The following is a 24967-nucleotide window of genomic DNA, read 5'->3' on the forward strand; positions in this document are numbered from 1 at the left end:
TCTATTCAGAGCTCTTCAGGACTCCTCAATGGGAAACCGGAGCTAAGAGAAGTGAGAGAAAGAGCTCACTTTTTTGCGGTGTCATCACCATCACCATCATATCTATACAACCAATGTGTTTATGATTAAATTGTTTACAAGAGCACAAAATTATTTACAAAAGTACAAAGTTCCTCAGAGATCTAGCCTTTAAAAAAAAGAAAATGACGGCTCGACAAAAAAAAATTCCAAGACGACTGAGACGACTATTTGACTCCTCGACTCTCAGGGTGCAGCCCCACAATTCTCCACTCTCCAATGTTAATAATAACCGTATAACTATAAATTCTATGAAAGTGCATTATGGTATGTGTTATTGTATGTTTTTTAAGTTAAGTGTCGGTTGTGTTGCATGTTAAGACAGGTGCTTTTATTTGTCACACATTTGTAGATATGCGGCCTCAATGGATGACATCTGGGAAAAAGAGGAACGTCATACAGATCAACTGAGACCTCTTCTTTGTGATAAAGCTCTGAGGTAGGATATTTTTTTCTCATTCCCGCCTGCGTTGTTTAATATTGTTGAATATTGAAAGTGTACAATATATTTTAAATTCACTGGCCTCTTTAGCTTTGTTATGAACTTTTTGAAAATTCATGAAATTATAGGATATGGTCTGTAATAGACATGGACATTCAGACATCAGTCATGAAAGTCAGAGTATAGTATAACGAAAAAAATAATGAAAAAAAGTCATAGTATAGTATGTCAAAAAAAAAGTTACATTATAGTATGTCGAAAAATGTTATGAAAAAAAGTCATAGTATAGCATGTTAAAAAATTCATGAAAAAAGTCATAGTATAGCGTGTTAAAAAATTCATGAAAAAAGTCATAGTATAGCGTGTTAGAAAATTCATAAAAAAGGTCGTAGTATAGAATGTCGAAAAAATTCATGAAAAAAGTTATAGTATAGTATGTTGAAAAATTAATTAATAAAATACATAGTATAGTATGTCGAAAAATTTCATGAAAAAAAAGTCATAGTATAGTATGTCGAAAATCTTTTTGAAAAAAAAGTCATGGTATAGTATGTCGAAATTTAAAAAAAAAAAAAAGTCATAGTATAGTATGTCGAAAAATTTCATGAAAAAAAGTGAAAGTATAGTATGTGAAAAATTAATTAATAAAATCCATAGTATAGTATGTCGAAAAATGTCATGAAAAAAAGTGAAAGTATAATATGTAAAACAAAAATTGAAAAAAAGTCATAGTATAGTATGTCGAAAATCTTTTTGAAAAAAAAGTCATAGTATAGTATGTCCTAATTTTCATGAAAAAAAGTCATAGTAAAGTATCCCAAAAAATGTCATAGTAAGGTATGTCGAAAAAATTTAGTCTTTATGAAACAGCTTCATGAAGCAGATGTGAGCCTGGGTTTGAATGACGACGCGAGGAGAGCGGAAGGGGAGGAGTTGAGAGGGGACTTGAGCAGGGACTAGTGATGGGAATTCAGGCTCTTTTTAGTGAGCCAGATAATTTGGCTCAGCTCACCAAAGAAGAGCCGGCTCTTTCGGCTCCCAAACGGCTCTTGATTGTATGATCCTTGTCTGTCATCACCTGATTGGTTTCACGGACGTCATTAACACAACATTCAGTCACAGTCAGTGCATGGAGTGCCCGTGGCGCGGAGAAAATTGTCCTGTCATTCTGCCTTGAATTAATTAAAAAAAGAAAAAAAAAAAGGAGCCGGCTCTTATCGTTCACTTAAAAGAGCCGGCTTAAAGAGCCGACTCGTTCGTGACCAATACATCATTAGCGGGCGTTGTATCCGCGAGGTCCTAGTGCGTGTAGAGTTCTCCTGTTTTTAATATAACGTTAAAAATTGGACCGTAAAAAGCGGAGGGATCCAATACTGACTTCTGAAAAAGTGTGTGGGGACATGTCCCTTGTGTTCCCCGTACATTACCTTCCCATAATATGTAAACACTCCCTAGTTTAATTAACAGGCCAGTTCGCGAATTGCAAAATGACTCTCCTCGACTGCCGTAGTTACTATGGTGATTTAAAACAATTGCTTGTTGCCGTGGTAACGCTGTGTGTTGACAAACTTCTGGTGACTGTTATTATTATTAGAGGTGTTTTCATTACCTAAAAAGTGATGAATTGCAGTAGTTTGCAAGCTCTATTGTTGGACATTTGAAAGAAGAAGGTAAGGATAGTCTGTCAGACCAGCCACCTGTTTAATTTAGCAAGCATTTTTATTTTTATGTTATGGTCTTTTTCCAAAACACTGTAATAATAAATGTGTTAACTAACTGTGCGAAATTGTAAATCATCAAAACCACGGTAAACGCCAGGTAGTTAACATAAACGTTCCTCTTTGTAAATGTACACCACATTGGTGTAAATGCAAAGGACATTAAAGAGGGACACAAATACCCCACACCTCACCTCCATACCATTATTGACACACAGTACACCTGAACTGAATGGACTGTAATGCTGTGCAATGTGCTGCCTTCCACTGTGTAATTGTCTGAAATATATTAATTATTTATTTTTTTAAATATTTTTGAGAGTTACAATTTCTTTTAACATGGTCATGGAGCATAATATATACTGTTTATTTGTATTCTGGGGGTATCGTTCCTATGCAGAGGGTAGTTTAGTTTATTTATTGACTACACTGAGGGCATTTTATGTTTTAATAATGTATTTATTTATTGTGTTGTAGTTGAATGTGCTACTTATTTTGTACTGTAATTACCTTGGGCCTTTTCTACCTTTTTTCTTTTCTTAAAGCTGACTTGGTGTAAACTGCTCAGAATTCCAATGTACTTATTATAGGTGCAAATGGCAAATAAAACTCTTGAATCTTGAATCTTCTGTCTTTTTGCAGCCATGTTAGCTGAGGCTCGGGGTCCTGACCTCTTGGCTTCAGGAGCACCATATAAGCCCTCCATCGTTGGGAAGGATATCAAAGTAAGAAGGAATTTGATATTAACAACTTGTGGTCCGCTTTTCCTTCGTACCATACGGCCATATGCATAAAATCTGAGTAAAAAATAAGTTTACTTTTTTATGCAAATCAGATTAGTAGGATCTGCATTTGCATTTATCACAGAGGACGCATATCTTTGCAAATACAATAAAGCATTGACTGAGTTAATCTTTGCATGCAAACTATTACCTACCTATCTGCCATGGTGGCAGGTGACCTGACATTTTTACCTGCCACAGCCAATATTTACCCTGTATTTGGCAGGTGGCGGGTGCTAATTTCATTCCCTGCTTACAGGTCTATCCCACATGATGTAAGCACAAAGCGTCTGAGTCTAAATTGCACAGCTCAGTACTTGTAGAGATTGTGGGTTTTTCTGATACAGCTAGTATGGCTGTTCAAGCTCTGCAATAAACATGAAATACTAAATGTTCAATTTTGATTTTGATCCCGGCAGGATCCAGGGATTCACCAGAGGCAACGGGGTGGAAAGTATCAGCGACAAGCCTCCAGCCAGAGAAGCTGCATCTTAGGGTTGGAATTGAAGCCAGAGCTGGTCTGGGAGGACTGGGATCTGCAAGGAGAGTACACCAAGACATTAGTGCTAAAGAATATCCATAGCAAGCTGCAGAAGCTACACGTCAGGTCTTTAAAACACACATGAACATACATATGCATACACACCTATAAGCTCAAGTATTCACTCAAACACACACAAGTTATGGGTTATTGTTTTACTTTCAAGTAATGCAATATAAATTTGATAAGTATCCACAAGCTATCATATCTTTGCCCCCTCACAGGCCTCCAGTGTCCAAGTTTTTCACCACCTTCATTCCCCAGATAATTCTTCTCAGCCCAGGGACTTCTTTCTCCATGCCAGTCAGCTTTAAACCACTCCAGAGGGTAACACATCACTATCTTATACATACTTGCATCTATTAAGAGATCTTATCAGCATTTTGAAAGTATTGTGCCCTGGGGCTTTTCTAGACACATAAGTTTGCAGTCTTACCATTAGAAATGGTCAGATACTGTGAGTCTAAATGATTTGGGATGGGAGAGGGAAAAAAGGAACTGAGACAATTCTAGACCATTATTATTTATGATTTCGTACTCTTTGTTGAGCAGAAAAAGTTGTGTGAATGGCTTTAAAAAGATGAAATATTGTCATTCATATAATAGAGATGTAACATGATCTACTTCTCCTGTTTTATGTCCTCTATCTCTTTGTTTGTGTGTCTTTCTGACTGCTTGGGACAGTGTGAGTATGAAGACAGCATTGAGTTTCAAGGTAAAGATGGCAGCTTCCAGGTATACCTCCGTGCTACCATTCCCTGCCATGTCCTGGAGGTGCCTGACTCTGTGCTGCTGCCACTCTGTGCTATTCAAAACTCCTCACATACTACTTTCCTGCTCAAAAATGTCAGGTATGTATGAGTGTCTTTTAGACTAATGCAGAAAAGTAGGAGGGATGAATAATCTGGGAGTAAAGGAAGCAGAATGTATGAATGTTAATTTAAAGTGTTTGTGTTCATGTTCTTACGTGTGTGTTTGTGCTTTTCTTCTTCAGTATACTCCAGACATGCTTCCAGTGGGATTGCACAGCACCGTTCCAGCTAAGCCCTGAGCAAGGCCTGTTGAAGCCTGGGCAGGAGTGTCACATCACTGTGATCTTCCAACCAGAAGAGGCGCTGGTGTACCAGCAACAGGCCAACTGCAGGTTTGGAGAAGAAGGGGACAAGGCAGAAAGCTGCTGCACTGTACTGCTGCAAGGACTAGGTACTGTAGCTACCAGCTAAAACAGGACAAAATAAGATTAATAATCCACAAATTTTATATACAGTAACATGTGGTTAAATAGATTTTAGCATACTTTGTGAAAGGAGACGATAAATATTTTAGGAACCGATACTCTCTCACTTTCCTCTTGTCTTGCCTCTGCTTTCCTTTTCAGCCAAATACCCTTGTCTTCAGCTGAGAAATCCAAGTACCAAGGATGAAAAAGCACAGTGTTGTCCGGAGCTGCACTTTGGCTCTGTGGCAGTCGGACACAGTTTGCAGAAACACTTTGACATCTTCAACCCCTCCCCTGTGAGTAGTATGCAAAGATACACAAATGCAAATGTACACTCTCAGTGACCTTCCCTCTCATCGCTCTTTTTGCTCCTCTCCTCCAGGTAACTGCGTCTTTCTCTCTTTCACGACTGTCTGGTGGGGTCCCTTTGTTGGGGTCAGAGTTCAGCTGTGATGTGACCAGGGGTGAGGTGGCGCCTGGTGGACCACTGCGGGTTAGAGTCACCTATACTCCTGCTTTGGTGGATAGTGTCTCTGTTGAGTACCTATCTCTAAAATGTAGAGGAGCACTCAATGAAACTCTACTCAAACTCACTGGAAACTGTGTAGGTAGGGGACACAGAAAGGTTCATACATACACAAACACGTTTGCATTTCAATCTTAGAAATACAGATAAATGTGTACCCCACTAGCATATTCTTCAACTTTTTTGAATGCGAAAAGGAAGGGAATCTAAAATTAGGTACTGTATGTGTGTTTAAAAAATATTTCTTTTTGTAACTAGGTCCCACAGTGTCCTTGTCCTCCTCTGTGGTGGACTTTGGCTGTGTTGAGGATGCAGGAGTGATCGTACAGACAGTAGAGCTGGTTAATTCTTCTCCCGTTGAGGCTTTCTACCAATGGGACCTTGACAGTAGTGGGAACAGTGTGTTCAGCATCCAGCCAGTGAGCGGCACTGTATGTCCACATGGCCATACCACACTGAAGGCAGTCTATAGGCCCACGCAGCCTATTGCACATCACAGGAGAGTGGCATGTCTCATACTGCACAGGGTAAGAGCCAATATGCAGATGCATACATACTCACAGCATACACACAAACATCATCCATATTCACTCTATCTACCTACATCCTCTCCCCTTTAGGACCCCATGTTCCTTGACCTGATTGGTACCTGCCGCTCAGAGCTCCAGCAACCAGCCATACTGAAACCTGAGCACTTGGTTCTTTACAAGCTCCACTGGTACCGCAGACAGGACCCGCCAGACACTCTCGGTGCTACGCAGAAAGATCATAATGGACACTTGGACCAACAGGGAGTGCTCTGCCCCGTGGAGGAGGTAAAGTGCCAAAGAGATATGAAACACGCAGATTTGTCTTGATTTTTTATAAGAAAACATTAAATCACTAATGAACACCAGATGTCACCAGTAAAAGGCACAGTAAAGGTTTGGTATTGTCTCTCTGACTCTCTCTCTGTGTCATTTTCTAGCAGTCACACCAGAGACCAGACAGTGCTGGTGTGTCGAGAACTCCCTTTGGGGAATATTACCAATCCTGCTTGGGGTGCATGGATCCCCTCTCTTCCAGTTCTTTATTGTCCCCACATGTATCTGTGGTGCCCAGTGAGCTACTCTTTAATCACAAAATATCCTCCTCTTTGTCTAATTCAACAACTTCCTCTCTGCCTGTCTCCATCACCAACCACACCAAGGGGAAACTCAGGTACCCATGCTTGCACTGGATTGTGTTTTCTCACCCTACATACACACGTTTTTTGTTTCTAAATAAAACTTGACTAGATTGTCTGTTTTATGTTTTTTTCTTGCTCAATCTGGTTTCTGTTGCATCGCATGTGATTCTGCTCCAGCCTGGTGTGGACTGCTGCCCGAGACTCTCCGTTCACTGTCTCCCCCTCATCATGTGACCTGGCTCCACTGAAATCCACCTCATTCAGAGTGACCTATGAACCCAAGCAGCTCAATACTCTGCATGGAGCGCAACTTGAGTGCTTTGCATACTATAAGGTAATTTTGGATAATCTACAGTAAAAATTCCATTGTATCAAGCGACTGTGCCATTCTTTTTTAAAATAAATGCTACAATATGTCTCAATAAATGTATGTTTACCCTATTACTTCCCTGGATGCTGCAGGACAAACACATAGAGGAGCGACTGCTGTGCCCACCCTGGTGTGTGACTGTCAGAGTCATAGGCCACTCCTTTCAGCCAGGAAAACAACATTTCATCCCATGTTGCTCCCTGAAGCCTCCTCAAGTGGTGAGACAAAAGCACAAGAAAGAACAGAAATGTTACAGCATGTCTTTCTCTCTCTTTTACAGTCTCTCGTTTATCTATAGTTTTGCCATTCTCCTCAATAAACAGCAAAAAATTAAGATGGTATTTAAGCTGATTTATCATTTCCCCTGAGACAAAAGATAAAGGCCTTGTCAAACTAAAACCTTTCTTTGAAACCAGTATAAAAGACATTGGAACACTGCTATTCACTAAGAAATGGTAACTGTAATATTTTGTTCTTTCAAGGTGTTTCCAGCCCTTAGTGTTCTTTCCTATCGGACAGTGCTCCTCCAGAATTCTGGAGACCTACCGCTCACTTTCTGTCTGGACCACAGCTCAAACTCTGCCTTGGCAGAATCTGTGTCTGTCCTGCCGAGCTGTGGTTTGATCCAACCTGGGAATCACCAAATCCTCACCCTGAGAACAACTCCCACAGAAGAGAGTCCCAAACAGGGGTTCGGTTTACACCTTCAGCTCAATGCAGCTAAACACATAAAGGTACTATATACACTACACGGGAACACAGAGGACAAAAGCTGTAGCACTCACCACACTTTGCTAGCAGGCTATTTTATCTGTGCATCTGTCTCTGTGTCTGTTAGGAACTGACAGTTGTCAGTGTGGTGGAAAAGCTGTGTGTGTCTGTGGAAGGAGACGGCAGTTTCTATTTCCAGCCAACAGCGGTGGACTCACGGACGCAGCGCTCCCACCACATCAGGAACCTCAGCCGCCTACCTCTACGGTTGGTTGCCATAATGGTTGTTATTCCAGTGCTGTATTTGTGACATTTTTCAGCATATTGTTTGCAGTCTGGACTTATCCCAGCATCATTAATCTTGTCTACACCTGGCTTTCTGTGATTGTCCTCTATCATAGATTCCAATGGAGCATTCCAGAGCCAGACCAGGAGCTTATCTTTGTTGAACCAGATGCTGGTGAACTGCATCCCAATGAGAGCTCAGTGAGAGACTGAAAGAATCATACATACATTTATGCAAGCAGAGACTGTGCATCTGATAAAAAAAAATTCTTAGTAACTGACTTTATTTACCTTTTGTTGAACTGTTTTTTGTGACTGCATTACAGGTCCAGCTATGGTCCTTCAGCCCACTCAAAGAAAAAAGATACACACTCAAACCCACTCTCAGCTTCTGGCCGATCCAGACTCCTGGACGTAACGAGTCACAACTTACCCTAAAAGTGGTCGGGATGGGCTCTAAAGGCTTCATAGAGGTGGGACTGTCATTTTGTTTGGGTTGTTTTATGTGTGTTTATGTGCATGTACTTGCACTGTATGCGATTTTTCAAGAAACTAGTGTGTTGGAGCATGAATTACTCTGAAAATGAATTGAACAAAGCAGTGTGTGCATCTTTGTTTCCTCCCCAGGCAGAGAAAGCAGTTGTGGATGTGGGGGAGACTCTGGTTGGAAGCTATCGGTCAATTCAGCTCCCTCTCGTGAACAACAGCCCCTGTTCTGTCTCCTTTTCTCTCTCTGTACAGCAGATACTTCTGGATGAGGAACTTACTTATGACCCCGAAACTGAGCCACATGGTACAGTTACATGATATTGATCAGCTCTCAACAGAGGATTTGATTTTAGCATGTGCAATTGTCAGTAAGGCAAATGAAGAGTCATCACTGCACAACCTATGTGCTTTTTTTCTGTTTTGACTACCCATCAAACAATTGCACCTTCGCATTACTGTGACCAATCAACCATTTAATGTGCTGTAAATTAAACATTTTCCATTAGGGGAACCATTCAACCATAAAACTCAAATTGGTTCCATATTGGTTTGTTTGAAAAGTAACTTCAACAATGTCAGTGCTAAGTCAGTACCAGTGTTGTGACCTCACCTGCTCTAACTAAACTTAACACTATCACCAAATGATGACAGACATGAAGGTGGAAACTAAACTGCCTGTTGCTGACCAGAACAGATACAGTTAGACCAGTGTTTTAGACTAGCTGTGTTCTTTCTGGCCATTTAGCTCTACAGCTGGACTGTGAGAGGGGAACCATCGCCTCACACTCCACAATGCTGCTACAATCCACTGTGAGACCACACAGACGAGCCCAGTACCTGTGGACCATCAGCTACCAGATGCTGAATGCCAGTGGTAGGTAGAAAACACAAACACTAAAAAGCTGAATATATTCTGCCATTTTATTTCTTTTACTTGCTGCTCTGTCCCTTTCTATATCTGTCTGTCTCTCTCCCCAGGATTTGTGTTATCCCCTCCCCGAGCAGTATGTGAAGTGCGAGGTAAGGGCGTGTTCCCCACCCTACAGGTGATTGATGTGTGCAGTGTGGGCGGACTCAGCAAGGTGCACGTATGGAAACTCTTCTCACTGGACAGCCTCAATGAGCACCTGCTATCCAACCCCACCCCTGCAGAACTCACGAACAGAACCCCTACCAGGCACAGGTTAGGGGAAGAATATATTAATGCTCAATTACACATTTTGTATGAAAAAAACAAACAATTAAAGACCATGATAGATTATTTTATGAGTTGTAAAGGTTTTGAATTTCATCCCGTTTTTGTTTGATTTCATGTAATAAGTTGTTTATTTATTACAAAAAAGACAATGGAATAATACTTGAATAATCCTTTTTAAAAATATATATATCCTGTATTTACATTGTCAGGATGTGGTTTGTGCATGACCTTGTCTTCTCCTCCTACCTCTAGTCTGAGCAGATCGCCTTCCATCTTCACCAAAGCCATGTCGGATTTCAACTTCAGTGCCACTCCACTGAATTCAGAGCCCTCAACTTTTGTGTTGATGTTTCACAACCCGGGCTCCATCCCTGTAGACTGGTGAGTAAAAAGCAGACGGTAGAGAATACAGTCAATCCAAGACAAAGACAATTGCATTTAGTATTCTGTTTATATTTGTCATAAATTGCTCAATGTATGTATAGAGTGCATTATAATAGACAGCTAAATATTTTACCATTTTACTGATGATATAAATTAGGGTTACACGCCTACGGACTGTGAAGTAGAGCTTGATAGGGACAATTTGAATAGACTTATATTTTACTAATCTTTTACTAATCTGGCCTTCTCTTCAATATTAGGGCATTCTTGTTTCCAGAGGATCAACAGATAGAGCTGGAGTACTGGGTCGAGACCGGAGAGTTTAGCAGCACTGAACTGTACCAGATGAAGGTCAGGAATGTCTTTTCTTTATAAAAAAAAACACGAAGGAATTGTTAATATAATTATGTGATTGAACTTGACTGAGATTCTGATATTTCAAAGTATAACACAAAGCACACATCTCTTCATCTCATCGACAGGTTCAAGACAACCATGTGTTCAGCATTTCTCCCCGTTCTGGAACTTTGCTCCCTGGCCAGCAGAAGGCAGTAAACTTTACCTACAGGTCAGAGATTATTGCAAAGGATACAGCAACACTGAATGATAAATCAGACAATTTGCTAATATTGGCAAGGATAAGAGTTGTCTAAAATCAGATTACACTAATAACGTGATCCCAAAATAATGCAAATTGTGTCCTTCGCAGCCATGACTTCGCTGGGACGAATCGACTTCCTGTTGTATTCAAACTTTCTTATGGAAGAGAGATCTTGGTGAGTCAGAACTTTATAAACATTTAAATGATGCTCATATTTATTCAAGTCTAACAACACAATAACAAAATTTGCTTGACTATACGGGTTAAATCAAAATTTGCTTTTACCTCAATGGTACTATTCCTGTATTGTCCCTTTTAAATATGGTTTAATCTTTATATTTGTTAGATATTTTAGGTTAACTTCATGTGCATGTGTTGTGGTTCTGTGTGCAGCTGAACTTAAAGGGGATGACGCTGGAGAGAGACAGACCCTATCTCCATTTTGCCTCAAAGCGACATGTCTTCACCTCTGTAACTATTGGGGACTGTACTCCGCCGAGGCAGGTTAGTTTAATTTCTCCAACATAAAGCCTATTAGGAGTGGCCTATTCACAGTGAGATGAAATGTATTGCACTCTAATTGATAGTATAATATTTCATATATGAACTTCAGTGAAACAGCTTCCACAGATTTCTCCTGTTATTTAACCTGCAGCACTGGATTTCATCAGGAACATAGATGTGTTCCTCGCTATTAAAAATACTTGTAACTGTTAACTTTACAACCTGAGCTTCTTTAAAAGGCTAGACAAAACCCAGGTGACTTGGCATTTGTGTATCTTTGTTTGTCCTGCAGGTGTATCAACTACACAATGGCGGTGCAGTGCCAGTTTGTTACGAGGTGGACACGGCTGTGTTGTCACAGCTACAGGAGGACAACTTTAGACACCCAGTGCTGTGCTGCCTCAATCCAGAGGGAGAGGTCCTACCTGGGAAGACAGCCATGCTGGAATGGATTTTCTCTCCACTGGAGGCTAAGATGTACCACGTAAGGATTGAGCCGTACAGCCTACCTTCTGTTGCCCTCTTACCACTGTCCCCTCAAACCTTTTATACAACAGCATGTCTTGTAGGCACCATGTTTCTCTCCATTGTACAAATTTTCTCTGCAGCGTTATAATCAAGTTCATAACAATTTAGAAATTAAGCAGAAACAGAAACTCATGTTATTAAACAGCAACAGAAGTTGGTATACTTATGTAGATACACAGATAAACAATTTAATGAATTTTCATTCATTACTTTATTCAGAATAATGACACATATCAAAGCATTTATGCCATTTGTTTAGTACCTAAATGTCCACTCTGTGATTTTAAGCCTGTTTTTTGTGTATCACCAGATGGATATTCCTATCCACATCCAGGATGGGGACTCCACGCTGGTGAGGTTTGAGGGATGTGGGTTTTATTCTCCTACACTGGGCTCCACAAACCCATTCAAAGGCAGTGACACTGAGGCATCTGAACCTTGTGTCCAGAGAGTGCCCTTCCCTGGACAAGTGAGAGCAGTTCTTGTCTTTTCAAATCATATTTTAACTTGAATTTATTCTGCTGAATAGCAACAGTTTATTACTTATAAGTCCTCTGTTTTTTTGTTTCCGTGACCATTTGAGGCTGTATGCATTCACCTCAATGTGTGTGTTTGTAGGTAGTTTTCCTGTTGGAGGATAGTGTCTCTCTTGGCGACATCCGTCTGTGCTCGCGATCTTCAAGAACCCTCTTCCTGACCAATGTGTCCCATACAGACACTGTCCACTATACATGGGACCAGCAGAGCTATCAGCAGGTACAGGAAGGTGTGCATGTAGCCTGTGAATAACGTCTGATGTATGTGTGTAAATTTCACCTTTTTGAGGAAACAAGCAGATCCTCCCTCTTTGTGTCTGACTGTCTGTCATAGATAGTATACATATATTGTGTAACGGTGATTCTCCCACATTTGTCTGTGTGTGTTTTGTGTTGTGTCAGGTGGTACAGATCCATCCAGAACGAGGTAGTCTATGTCCAGGGGAAAGTGCCCTTTGTGTCCTTACCTTCACCTCTACTGACTACCCTGCCGTTTATCAGCTAGATGTAATCTGTCAGGTATCACAGCAGTGCTAGAGTAGAATCTTTTTTGTTAATTTGTTCTGCAAATTATGGACGACCCACACAGTGTTCTCTCGACCCCTCTCCAGATTATGCAGGAAGCCGCACTGCCTCGGTATCATGATGCTTTGCAGCGTTGGGAGGAAGAGAAAGAGAGACAGCGAGATGAATTCACTATCACGGATAAAAATCTTACAGAAAGCCAAGGAGTTCCGATAGATAAGGTGCTTCCTCAAATTCAAAGTGATATTTTTGACAGGTCTTCTTCAACATATTCACCATTTGTCTTGTTACAGGAACCTGTAGCAGCTCCAGTGAGAAAGGTGCCACCACTCAGGAAATACAAGGTGGTCCTCATTTGCTGTATTTGTCTTATGAAAAAATATTCATTTATAGACATACATTAAAACAAATGTGAACATCTGAGTGTTTATAAAGCCTTGCTTCATTTTGACTTTGCCTTTATGTCACAATTTCTCTCCCGTCCAGACTCTTCCTCCTATCTGTGCCAGTGGTATTTGTGAAACAGTTGGCATGATATGTACCAAGAACACAAGAGCTGAGCGGCGTGCCCGGCAACAAACAGCAAAAGTGTGGAGGCGGCCTGAACCCCCCCAACCTGCTCTGCTGCATCTGGGTGTTACAGCACACTCCCACGGGCTTCTGGAGTCCCTTCAACTCTTCCCCGACCAGTTCGATGAGCACCATAGGTAGAGCATTCTTATACAAGTCACACCTAGCATCACATGCACAAAGACAGAACTTTGATGCACACCTTTTATATAAGAATATCCTTCCTACTTCTGTTTGTGACTCCTGAGAAGCATCCAGAACAGCCCGATCGTCAGTCTATATGTAGTAATAGAAACATTGGTATCTGTGCTGTCTTCCTAAGATGCCTCCAGTCAGTCAAACCCCAGCAACCTGAAACCACTTCTTCAAGCACTTCCTTTCCTGCTGGGCTTCCATCACCGACACACGGCCCTGACAGAGACATCACAATGCACGTACTCAACTCTCTGCTCAGGTAACACTCACAGACATGCAGTAAAGACATCCACCCTGACCTAGGCACCGGAGTGAACTTACTTGTTTGATATTACATGGGATTTTAGGATTAGCTTTTATGGAAGTGGTTGAATGTACGGTTAGGTTAAGAGCTTTGTAGCAAGGAATTGTGTATTAATGCGTCTCTCTCCCTCTCTCCTTTTCCAGCGGCGTACTAGATGATCCGGCCTTCACCCAGTCTCTGAATACATTGGCATTTAAGCCCATCGCCTACCGGCCACGAGAAACTAGACCCTCTCACTACTCTTCACGTCCATCCTTCCTCTCTCCCCCTCCCTGTCCTACATCTTCTCACCCTCCACCCCAACCTCAGGTTCTGTTGAGAGGAAAAGTGGCTGGACAGAAAGACCAGCACAACACAGTGGACAGTGAGGGGACTGCGGGATGTCCGAGAAACAGGCCTCAAACACAAAACACACCACACACAGAACGTGTGCCGGCTGACATGAGTGAAGATGTGTTGTTGAACACCCTCCAGAACCTGATGATGGAAGCTGTCAGAGGAGAGCTTGGGCTTACAGCGCACCCCCGCACTGTTATCTTGCCACCTGTTTCTACCAGGTGAACACAAACACACATTGTACACACACATTTACAATAGTTCTGGCAGTGTTACCTCCTCCATTTGTTGCATTAGTCAGATATAATCAAATGGCTAACATGTTGTGTGTTCCATCAGAACCAGGAGAGGGACGATTTGAGGAACAGAAAGGAACCAGCAGGGATGTAATTCTCACTATCTACCCAACATCCCAGAGATCTATCTCACACAACTATTTTCATTAAAATCAAACTTATTGTCCATCAGCTTTCCTCTTTTCTATGTTCACTCCATCCCAACTGCTTTACTCAAGTGTCTCTCTTTCCTAGTCTCGGCAGCCTCCTCCATAAACATTTTATAAATGATGTTTCAGTTGTATGAAGATGTTACCAAATGATTTGGGCATTAATAAACAAGATTGCGACCTATTAGAATCCTATTCAATATTTTGACGCAAGTGTATTTGCATCAAAAATAATTCATCAGTTGATTGGTTTGAATGGCAAGTTAATGAGAAACATGGAAACTTCACTCTGTAGCAGTGATTTAAAATGTATCCACAGGTGACTTGGCCATGATGTACTGTATATACTCGATTTAGTTTCTTATCGCATTTGTGTGACATTTTGCAAGACTATTAGATGACATCTGGATGCAGTATTACACTGCATGTACTGTAAACCTGACAAGATTAAAGAGAAGATACAAGAATGTTGTATGCATGAAGATATAAAAGGACAGTATATTTAAATGTTGTCTTTGACTTCATTCACCAATCATATTGCATACAACCATTTACAGAATATTTGGATTTTACTTTTTGCATATCAGGTTTAGTTACGTTTCATTTTTTTCACAGGGTTTCTTTGTTTGTCTGAACAAATTAATATCCATAACAACCAATTATAATATAGATAATTGTACAGTGGGGGAATATCGTCATAACTGCTATTAAGTCACCGTTAAATGCTAATCTGTTAGATACATTTTTTATTAGACCCTTTGCGTTTTTTGGACACTGTACATGTTTTATCAAATGTTCTCAGTGTTTCCTGTTTTGAAGAATCGACCACCAGTCCAAAGGATAAGGATAAAAGGGCAATTTATGGTATATCTTCAAGCATCAAATAAAAACATATATCATATCATACATTTGTACATCTCATGCACATTTCATTTTGAATGTCTCAGACATCTTGTCTAGTAAATGAGGGTCACATTGTTTTCCCTATACTCAAAGAAAACTGGGTACCAATGAAACAACAGGGCAAAGGACAAAGGTTGAAGCCACAACACTGTGCCACTCATTACGTACACATTTTGTATTCAAATCAATCACATAAATAGTCACCATCACGTCCATTTAACATTATAAATTAACAGCAGAATACAAAAATGAACAGTATTATCTTTCTAAAGTTTTGCTCCCTGAGCAAAAGTCAGTAACAATAGCCATTAAAATGATGCTAAACTGAGGTCATAAGGTGCAAATATAAGATATGTAGTCACACAAATGGCCAGGGAAGTAATATTTCAGCTGCTAAGACAGACACTCTTTAAAAGGTACATTTTCAGTCATCTTCATTGTTTTTAATGTTGAGGATAAAAAAGATTTGTTTAATCTTTCTTGTAAAATTACCAATTGACATTGTTTTTTTTAACTTTGATGCCCAAAACAAGGCAGGTTGTTTCATAAAATCATAAAAAAAACTAAGGGAATATGGAAAACAAACAAAAAAGAAACGCTGGATATTTATGCTGGAGCTGGATATCAAGTATTTCCTTTCTGCCGTGCCCTACAGCATCTTCTTCATATTGTACATAGTGTGCAGCATCACTCACCTAAATGTCCAGGCAGGTCATTGTAGGGGTTGGTTGATTTTTACAGCAACATAAGCACCAATCAATAAAAGTCACTGAGGAATCTTTGGTTGAACTTGTTAGGGTACTAAGATCAGTGAATGAACTTGAAGATGGTGGGAAAGATCTTGTTGTGAAGATATTGGACCTGTTCCTCCTGAGTCATCAGCTTCTCAAATTCAAAGTAAGGGATCTGGAACACAGAAGGAGCAGAGATCTTGTTGAGCATTTTATTGACAGCCAACTGTCCCATGACTTTGATGTTTCTTATAGTGGAGCTCGTTAAAGTTTATATTGATAGCATTTTTTGCAGACAAATCATGAAAAAAAAATTTCAGACTTTTTTTCAGATCTTTTTTTTTTCAGACTTTTTTTCCGGACATTTTTTAGATCTTTTTTTTTTTCTGACATTTTTTCAGATTTTTTTTCCGGACATTTTTCAGATCTTTTTTTTCAGACATTTTTCAGACATTTTTTTAGATCTTTTTTTTTTTTGGACATTTTTTCAGACTTTTTTTCCGGACATTTTTTAGATCTTTTTTTTTTTTCTGACATTTTTTCAAACATTTTTTCCGGACATTTTTCAGATATTTTTTTTCAAACTTTTTTTCAGATATTTTTTTCCGGACATTTTTTTAGATATATTTTTTCCGGACATTTTTCAGATATTTTTTTTCGGACATTTTTCAGATCTTTTTTTAAGACATTTTTCAGATATTTTTTTTCAGACTTTTTTTTCAGACTTTTTTTTGTCCAACATTTTTCAGATATTTTTTTCCGGACATTTTTTTAGATACTTTTTTTCAGATTTTTTTTTCAGACTTTTTTTGTCCGACATTTTTCAGACATTTTTTTAGAGATTTTTTTTTTTCAGACATTTTTTCAGACATTTTTCCGGACATTTTTTTAGATCTTTTTTTTCGGACATTTTTTCAGACATTTTTTCCGGACATTTTTCAGATCTTTTTTTTCGGACTTTTTTTTCAGACTTTTTTTTCAGATATTTTCTTTCAGACTTTTTTTGTCCGATATTTTTCAGATATTTTTTTTCAGCCATTTTTTCCGGACATTTTTCAGATATTTTTTTTCAGACTTTTTTTCAGACTTTTTTTTCAGACTTTTTTTTCAGCCATTTTTTTGCAGCCATTTTTCAGATATTGTTTTTCAGACTTTTTTTCAGATATTTTTTTTCGGACATTTTTTTAGATCTTTTCTTTTTTCTAAGACGTTTTTCAGATATTTCTTTTCGGACATTTTTCAGATATTTTTTTTAAGACATTTTTCAGATATTTTTTTTCAGACTTTTTTTGTCCGACATTTTTCAGATATTTCTTTTCAGACTTTTTTTGTCCGACATTTTTCAGACATTTTTTTTATAGATTTTTTTTTTTCAGACATTTTTTCAGACATTTTTCCGGACATTTTTTTAGATTTTTTTTTTCGGACATTTTTTTAGACATTTTTTCCGGACATTTTTCAGATCTTTTTTTTCAGACTTTTTTTTCAGACTTTTTTTTCAGATATTTTCTTTCAGACTTTTTTTGTCCGATATTTTTCAGATATTTTTTTTCAGACATTTTTTCCGGACATTTTTCAGATATTTTTTTTCAGACTTTTTTTCAGACTTTTTTTTCAGACTTTTTTTTCAGATATTTTTTTTCAGACTTTTTTTTGTCCAACATTTTTCAGATATTTTTTTTCAGACATTTTTCAGATATGTTTTTTAAGACTTTTTTTTCAGGCTTTTTTTGCAGCCATTTTTTTGCAGCCATTTTTCAGATATTGTTTTTCAGACTTTTTTTCAGATATTTTTTTTCGGACATTTTTTTAGATCTTTTCTTTTTTCTAAGACGTTTTTCAGATATTTCTTTTCGGACATTTTTCAGATATTTTTTTCCAGACTTTTTTTTCAGACTTTTTTTGTCCGACATTTTTCAGATATTTCTTTTCAGACTTTTTTTGTCCGACATTTTTCAGATATTTTTTTTCGGACATTTTTCAGATATTTTTTTTCAGATATTTTTTTGCAGACTTTTTTTGTCCGACATTTTTCAGATATTTTTTTTTGGACATTTTTTCAGACTTTTTTTTCAGACTTTTTTTTCGGACATTTTTTTAGATCTTTTCTTTTTTCTAAGACGTTTTTCAGATATTTCTTTTCGGACATTTTTCAGATATTTTTTTAAGACATTTTTCAGATATTTTTTTTCAGACTTTTTTTTCAGACTTTTTTTGTCCGACATTTTTCAGATATTTCTTTTCAGACTTTTTTTGTCCGACATTTTTCAGATATTTTTTTTCGGCCATTTTTCAGATATTTTTTTTCAGATATTTTTTTGCAGACTTTTTTTGTCCGACATTTTTCAGATATTTTTTTCAGACTTTTTTTGCAGATATTTTTTTTGTCCGACATTTTTCAGATATTTTTTTTCAGACATTTTTCAGATATTTTTTTGCAGACTTTTTTTTCAGATATTTTTTTGCAGACTTTTTTTGTCCGACATTTTTCAGATATTTTTTTTTGGACATTTTTCAGATATTTTTTTTCAGACTTTTTTTCAGACATTTTTCAGATATGTTTTTCCGGACATTTTTTTAGATCTTTTCTTTTTTCGGACATTTTTTCCGGACATTTTTCAGATATTTTTTTTCGGACATTTGACTTTGACAATATCTTTTCCTCAGGCATACCTGCACCACCTCATAGCCCATCCTCCGGAGGTGTCTCCTCTTGGTGGCTTCCTTCCCCAACAGGTGCTGTGTGTTGCTACAGAAACGGTTTTCACCATCCAAACACAGTGCCATCCTACACATGACACAAGACATGAAGGAAAAAGTTCAAATTATCAGTTAAGAATAAGTGCAAATGTCGTGCAGCTCACTTGCTCTAAACTCTAAACAGGCCAGGGTTTGTTCACATTCATTTGGTTCAAAATGTAAATGATTGGCGTGTCAATAGGGAATGCACTTGCCAACAGCACTGCAGAATGTGTGTCTCACCTCCTGTACGTGTGATCCCACTGAGACAGAGGCAGAACATATCCCTTCTCATCCAGGCATATTTCCACATCTGGACAGAAAAGTGAAACAAAACAACATTGTGCCCGTGAGTAAAGCACTTTAGGTTAGCCACTGACTAAATGAGCCACATGGCTGATTAATTTAAATGGGATACACTGATGTTGTGTACCTTACTTAACCTTTGGTTTAAATTGATATTTCCCCTTTATGGTTACTGCTTACCTATTGTGTATCCACTGTGAGTGAATATTCTGGTGGAGTAAAACTTCCCCCCCAGCAGCTGTGTGAGCGGCCCTTTGACCCGTTTGTAGAGGAGACTCTCCATAGGTGTCTCAAAGGCCTGGTCCACAGAGGAAAACCTCTTCACAAGGGGGAAGTAAGGCAGTCTGGGACCCTGATGTGGACAAGACATCGCTTAATATACTTAGCACAACTCCTGCAAGTACTCTGGCACACAGTGAACTATTATAGTACTAGTATAATTGTACTATACGCACAATTTAAATTTCAAAAACATTATTATAATAATATAATATAAAAGGTGTGAAACTGTGCGATGCTCACCAAGTAGTAAGTGCACTCTAATGAGGAGGAGAGATGGATCTGAGTGAGTTGTCCCAGAGCATTCTTGTCCAATGGCTCCCCCTGTGCTGTAGGACAGACAAGGACAGCTTACATCACAGACATTACATACTGTACATATTATGACATACATAAATACACTGACATGTTGTGCATCCACATGCCGTGAATTAATAGCTTCTGAATGACAGCTTTTTTTTCTTTGACAAAATACTACAAATACTATCAAATCTTTGAAGCACAGCTCTACATGAAGAGTGACAGCAGCATATGAAAAGAGTGGCATAACGATCACACAACATTATTCTATCTAATGCAAACCAATGCAACTGTTCTACTTTTATGCGCTTATAATGTTCGCTTTTATTTTGTGAGTAAGCAGCGTTTTACATACCTTGCAGCCTCTGTAGGAAGTACGGGCTGAAGACTTTGGACATGTAGTTGCGTGGGAAGCGTTCCAGGTGGATGCAGGCGTGTAACACCTCTATCAGCGAGCGAGGCTGGAACTGGGAAAACCTTGTTGACAAAATGCTCTCCAGCTTTTTAAACATCTCACTGGAGCACTGAGGAGTAAAGGAGCCATTCATTAGAAACAGACTATATGCTTTATACTCTGCTCATTCTATTTCATAGTCTTTTGATTTAGATACAGCATTGCAACATTATAAATAGCCCTCACCTGTGGCAGATAGTTGAGTCTCCCCATGGCAACTATCTGTTTGGCTATCTGAAGGGTGGTGTGCCTCTCAGCATGGCATACAAAGTTCTCAGCAGCAGCCTCAAAGATTGGCTCAGAGCGGCACCTCATTTGCAGACAGTACTCCATGACGGTGCTGATCAGCTCCGGATCACACTTCCCCAGCCTCCCTGACACACACACAGCACAGAACTTCAGGATTAACTTCAAATGTTCCCATCCTTTCCCTGAGCCCATTTGAGGAAAGTAAACCACACCTGGTAGGTGTTTCTCCATAGCAGCCAGGAGCTCTTCATCATGCTGTCCCAGGATCATCAGCGCAGAGAGCACCTTAATAACCTCATCATCACTAAAAGCCTTGAAGACCCGTGATGCTCTATGACTCAGCCTCAGCACCAGGGAAATGGCCTGTGAAATAAATATCAGTATTAATATCCCAAAGTTGCCAGTGTAAAGACACCAATTACAGGGTGGCACTTCAAGAGACAGAAAACATTAAGAGACCTGCAGTACAGAGCCAAACATTTAGGTGTGATATGTTCAAGTGAAATCTCATTCAGTGGCCGCTCGACCTACCTGTCTCTGCTGTAACTCCAACAGGCACTGCAGTATATCGCTGACTTGACTGGCCTTCAGCCGGTGGACCAGCCTCTGTGTGTGTCTGTGCAAAGTGGACAGCATAAGTTTCTGCCGCTGGTTGTCAGGATCATGACACAGAGCCAGCAGGGAGTAGATCCTGGCAGCCTCTCTGGGAGAGACGACATCCTCTTCTACAGCACCACCTATGGAGTCCAGGACCTCTGGCACCACGGCTGACTGGCGGCCTTCCAGGGCGTACGCCACCTCGCCCAGGTGGCAGAGCTGTGCCACCCCGACGTCCCTGCTGGAGAGGAGCTCCAGGCTCTCATTTATCAGTCTGAGGACTAGAGGGCTTCTGTGGGCCAGGCCAAATTCAACACATGCTCCGAGTAAAGTGGCTAGTCCCTCTGCCCTATCGTTGCTGGGGAAGCCTGCCAGCCTGGAGCAAAGCTCAGGAATCACCTCTCCTTCAATCAGAGACTGGATGTTGACTAGTGCAGCTGCATTGCTCTGTGGTTTGGTGTAGGGGCTGTATGGAGATGGGTGTGGAGCTGGTCTTACGGCTGCTATAGGTGGCATGCGTCTGCCAAGTTTGTACAGAGTCAGTTCATCCTCTCTTCCTCCAGGTAGGGGTGCTGGGATAGGGAGATGGGCTGCACTCACCTGCTGGACTGCTGCTGCTGTGTTCACCTGCGTATTATGGAAAGTACGCACACCGGTTACGCACGGTTGTTGCGCAACTACGGTTTGGCATCTGCCCACTGGACTGCAAAGAGTTAGACCTCGACTGAGAGGGAAACAAGCTGAGGTGTGCTGACATGCTGCTCTGACAGACGACGAGAAACAGGCAATGGACTTCATTGTTTTCTGATGTAACAGCTCCTTCCTGTCATCAGAAAAGACAAGAAAAGTCACAGTTAGTGCTTTTTATGCACAGTGCTTCACATTATTAAGTCTTTTTTTTAAAACGTTTTATTTATTTGCACATATATAAAACTTCACAAAATCGAGTCAATGAAAAAAACAAACAAGAAATGTGTCAGGAGAGGTCAAGAAGCCACAGGATTATACAAAGGACCCTCCCACCAACTAACCTTTCCTAACAGAATTTTAAAAATACAACATGTGTTAAACAACAACAAGAAGTACACAAAATGTGCAGAAAACACTAACCAAACAGTGGAATACAATCAAATAAAAAACAATGAAATACATACAAAAAACAGTACAGAAGAAAAGAAAATATATCTAAACAGTCAACAGAAAGACAAGAGACTTTAACACATTACAAGAAAGCAGTTACACAAGCCAACTTTAAAATGAAAGTAGCGGATGTGAAGGCTACTCACATGGCTTTACACTTATAGGTATGAATGAAACTTAATAAAATCTCTACACCAAACTTCACCCTGTCTTTATTTCATTATAGAGAACTTACCTTCAGAGAGACGGGAGCACCATGCAGACAAGAGGGGCTGCAACATTTAGTTATAGAACTCGCCTTCAGCGTTTGGTAAGAGGTTGTGTAAGAAGATGACATGTGTTTACATGTGCTGCCACTCTGTGGTCAAACCGAATACTGCAGGCTGGCTGCATAGCATGTGCTCTATGACTGGCTGAGCTGTGCCACTGTGGATTGGTGTAGATCAGGTGGAGAGGAGGTGAGGAGGTGACCTGAAGGAAATCCAGACGAGGCCTATCATCTTAATAAGCAGCACGAAATAGATAATATCATAATTTTTTGTCTCAAAAAAGTGAATTAATGTCGATGTATCAAATAAATAAATACATAACTGGGGTGTTTCAGTTGCTTTCCCTATAAACATAAAGAAATGTAAATAGAAATAAAGGAGTATGTAACATGTAGATTATGTACATAATGCTACAATATAAACACAGTATATGTAAAGAAATATAAGTAAGTACTAATATTAAAAAAAGAAAATGAGAATATAAGAAATATGAAATATGAAATATGTACAAATATTTGCATTAAGACCATTCAACCACTATGCAATATATAACAAATAACCACAGTGCAAATAAGTAAATACAAAATGCTGAGAAATGTGATCTATTAAGTGTGTTAAATATTAATGACAGAAAGCTACAAACAATATAATGTTGGTAATCCATTAATACATGTGTGTGGCTCTCATGGTATCAAATAAGGCACCAGTCTGCAGTTGTATGTGTTAGTAAGTTGTCAATAAATAATTTTTAGTTTTTCCCAAAAGGCAAGCTGTCCATTAGAGGGTTTTCCTTATGAATTAAGGAGCTGAAAGGGAGGGATTTTTCACAATATGGCAACGCAAACGTTGTTCTTCGTAATAGCTTAGAACTGATCTATAAAGGATTAGCAAATGATTAAATTGATGATGATGAACACTGATAAATCCATGAGTAACAATTTGCAAACCCTTTATAAAATATCAGAAAATTGCACCATGATATTTCCTCCCCAAATGAAGCTACTCTTCAAATAGTCCTTCAAAATACACTAAAGCCAGTACCAAATACACAGAACCAGACAGGTGTTATTATGAATTAGTTACTTGTGAACTTACAGTGTCATTAGGTTAACATTCATTACATTTCTCCCTGTCCTTTAACTCTTTTTATACAGTTGTGTTACTATATTGAAAGTTGTTCCAGCAATAGGCTGCTACTTTTCAATTTCTGACTGTAACATCATCTTCCTCCTCCTCCTGGGCTTGCAGGAAGTGTCTACAGCTTTTAAGAATTCCCACAAGATGGTGCTATATACAAACAAACTGACTTGTCTCATAGTTCACATTGCCTCAAGTCACAGCTGAGCTTAATTTTACCCACATTTAACGGTGAAAACAGGCCGTTACAGTGGATATGTTGCAGTGACAGCAGAGAGTCTGCGTTAAACTTGTGTATCCGAGTAAGACATGTCTTCAGTGAGTACAGAGCACCATGATGGAATCACAAAAGCTGGAAACAGACTTTCTATCATTCAAATAAACTATTTATTCAGATATATTTAGCTTTAACTCACATATGCACTGTGTCTGAAACAGTTCAAATGAGTTTGCTTTTATTCAGCAGTTCTTGCAGAACACATGTTTGGGTTGGACGTTTGTTTTCTTGTGTTAATTATTGAGGTTTTACTTGTTTTTGTGATGAGCATATACTATATTGGAGTTCAAGAAGGTCAATACCAGAAAGTGCTTCTGTTAAAGAATCGTCTGTGTCTGTGTTGAACTCTGTGTTTGTGTGTGGCTGGCGAGACACAGAGTAGTGTATTAAGGCTGATCCAAAAGTCATCTGCACCCCATATCTCCGAGACAATCTGTGCGTGTGTGTGTGTGTTTCTGTATGTGTGTGTGTGTTACCCATCTGGCTGGTTCCCCTTCTATCTCGTTGCAACACCGCAAGCCCTCTGGACACGAGTTGGACAAAGAAGAAAGAGTAAAAAGACCCAGAGCTTTCAAATGGTGAGCAGGGCAGAGCAGATAAGATCTGTTATAATAAAGTTAGTGTTCTGCCGGTAATGCTGATGAATCACACTGAATAGTCACTCTGGCTGTGTGTCCCTGTGTGAGGGAAGTCAAAGGGTGAGTAAAAATTGAGTCAGTTTTCATTTCTTGAGAAAAGACATTTGTGTTGTTGCAATAAAACCTTTAAACAAGCAACATCATTTCCTCAGCCCAAAATACACAGAAACAATTCATTTATGGGGCTAAATCAACCCATTTAATCATCATTAATCATAAAACTAAGTACTAAGTACCTGTATGTTCCAGCTTGTTGTGACAAAAATACACTTTTTAATTTGCACTACAAACACTGGACATTTAAAAAATATACAGACAAAAACAACTGTGGAAACATATTCCAGTACACGCGCATCTATCTATGTACACACAAACACACGGTGTATTGGAATAACAGCTCATCACGCTTCGGCCAAATGTAATCTAATAATCCAAAGTTCAGCGGTGATGTTATCATTACTCACAAATGGATGTGACGCATTTGGAGAACATG

General features: G+C 39.3%; 2 protein-coding genes across 5 annotated transcripts; one reads left to right on the forward strand and one right to left on the reverse strand.

The window, feature by feature from the left end:
• The first annotated feature begins 2043 nt into the window (after positions 1-2043).
• Positions 2044-14477, forward strand: cfap65 (cilia and flagella associated protein 65). Of its 4 annotated transcripts, none has more exons than XM_074659784.1 (35): positions 2045-2190; positions 2881-2963; positions 3440-3627; positions 3786-3888; positions 4246-4412; positions 4556-4764; positions 4940-5076; positions 5163-5388; positions 5565-5833; positions 5927-6121; positions 6274-6506; positions 6652-6808; positions 6937-7062; positions 7327-7578; positions 7683-7822; positions 7957-8041; positions 8167-8313; positions 8468-8633; positions 9075-9203; positions 9308-9512; positions 9780-9908; positions 10172-10262; positions 10394-10479; positions 10621-10687; positions 10906-11016; positions 11309-11500; positions 11855-12013; positions 12163-12300; positions 12483-12599; positions 12692-12826; positions 12899-12949; positions 13092-13312; positions 13498-13629; positions 13818-14231; positions 14350-14477. In XM_074659784.1, the coding sequence occupies exons 2-35, from the start codon at positions 2883-2885 to the stop codon at positions 14369-14371; spliced, it is 5280 nt and encodes a 1759-aa protein (XP_074515885.1). In that variant the 5' UTR covers positions 2045-2190; positions 2881-2882; the 3' UTR covers positions 14372-14477. The 4 variants fall into 4 exon arrangements, 3 of the variants coding, with proteins under 3 accessions (XP_074515887.1, XP_074515885.1, XP_074515886.1); XM_074659785.1 differs by having other exon boundaries at positions 6277-6506; XM_074659786.1 differs by lacking the exons at positions 13498-13629; positions 13818-14231; positions 14350-14477 and having other exon boundaries at positions 2044-2190; positions 12899-12965; positions 13092-13268.
• Positions 14478-15296: 819 nt separating this feature from the next.
• LOC141782929 (FAST kinase domain-containing protein 3, mitochondrial-like) lies at positions 15297-22542 on the reverse strand. Its single transcript, XM_074659787.1, has 10 exons — positions 22389-22542; positions 20948-21836; positions 20629-20779; positions 20354-20541; positions 20069-20237; positions 19657-19742; positions 19315-19486; positions 19072-19141; positions 18763-18877; positions 15297-16264 (listed from the first exon to the last, which is right to left on the reverse strand). The coding sequence occupies exons 2-10, from the start codon at positions 21809-21811 to the stop codon at positions 16166-16168; spliced, it is 1914 nt and encodes a 637-aa protein (XP_074515888.1). The 5' UTR covers positions 21812-21836; positions 22389-22542; the 3' UTR covers positions 15297-16165.
• Positions 22543-24967: the final 2425 nt, after the last annotated feature.

Source organism: Sebastes fasciatus, chromosome 14 (assembly GCF_043250625.1).
Source record: "Sebastes fasciatus isolate fSebFas1 chromosome 14, fSebFas1.pri, whole genome shotgun sequence".
In the NCBI taxonomy this organism is placed as follows: Eukaryota; Metazoa; Chordata; class Actinopteri; order Perciformes; family Sebastidae; genus Sebastes; species Sebastes fasciatus.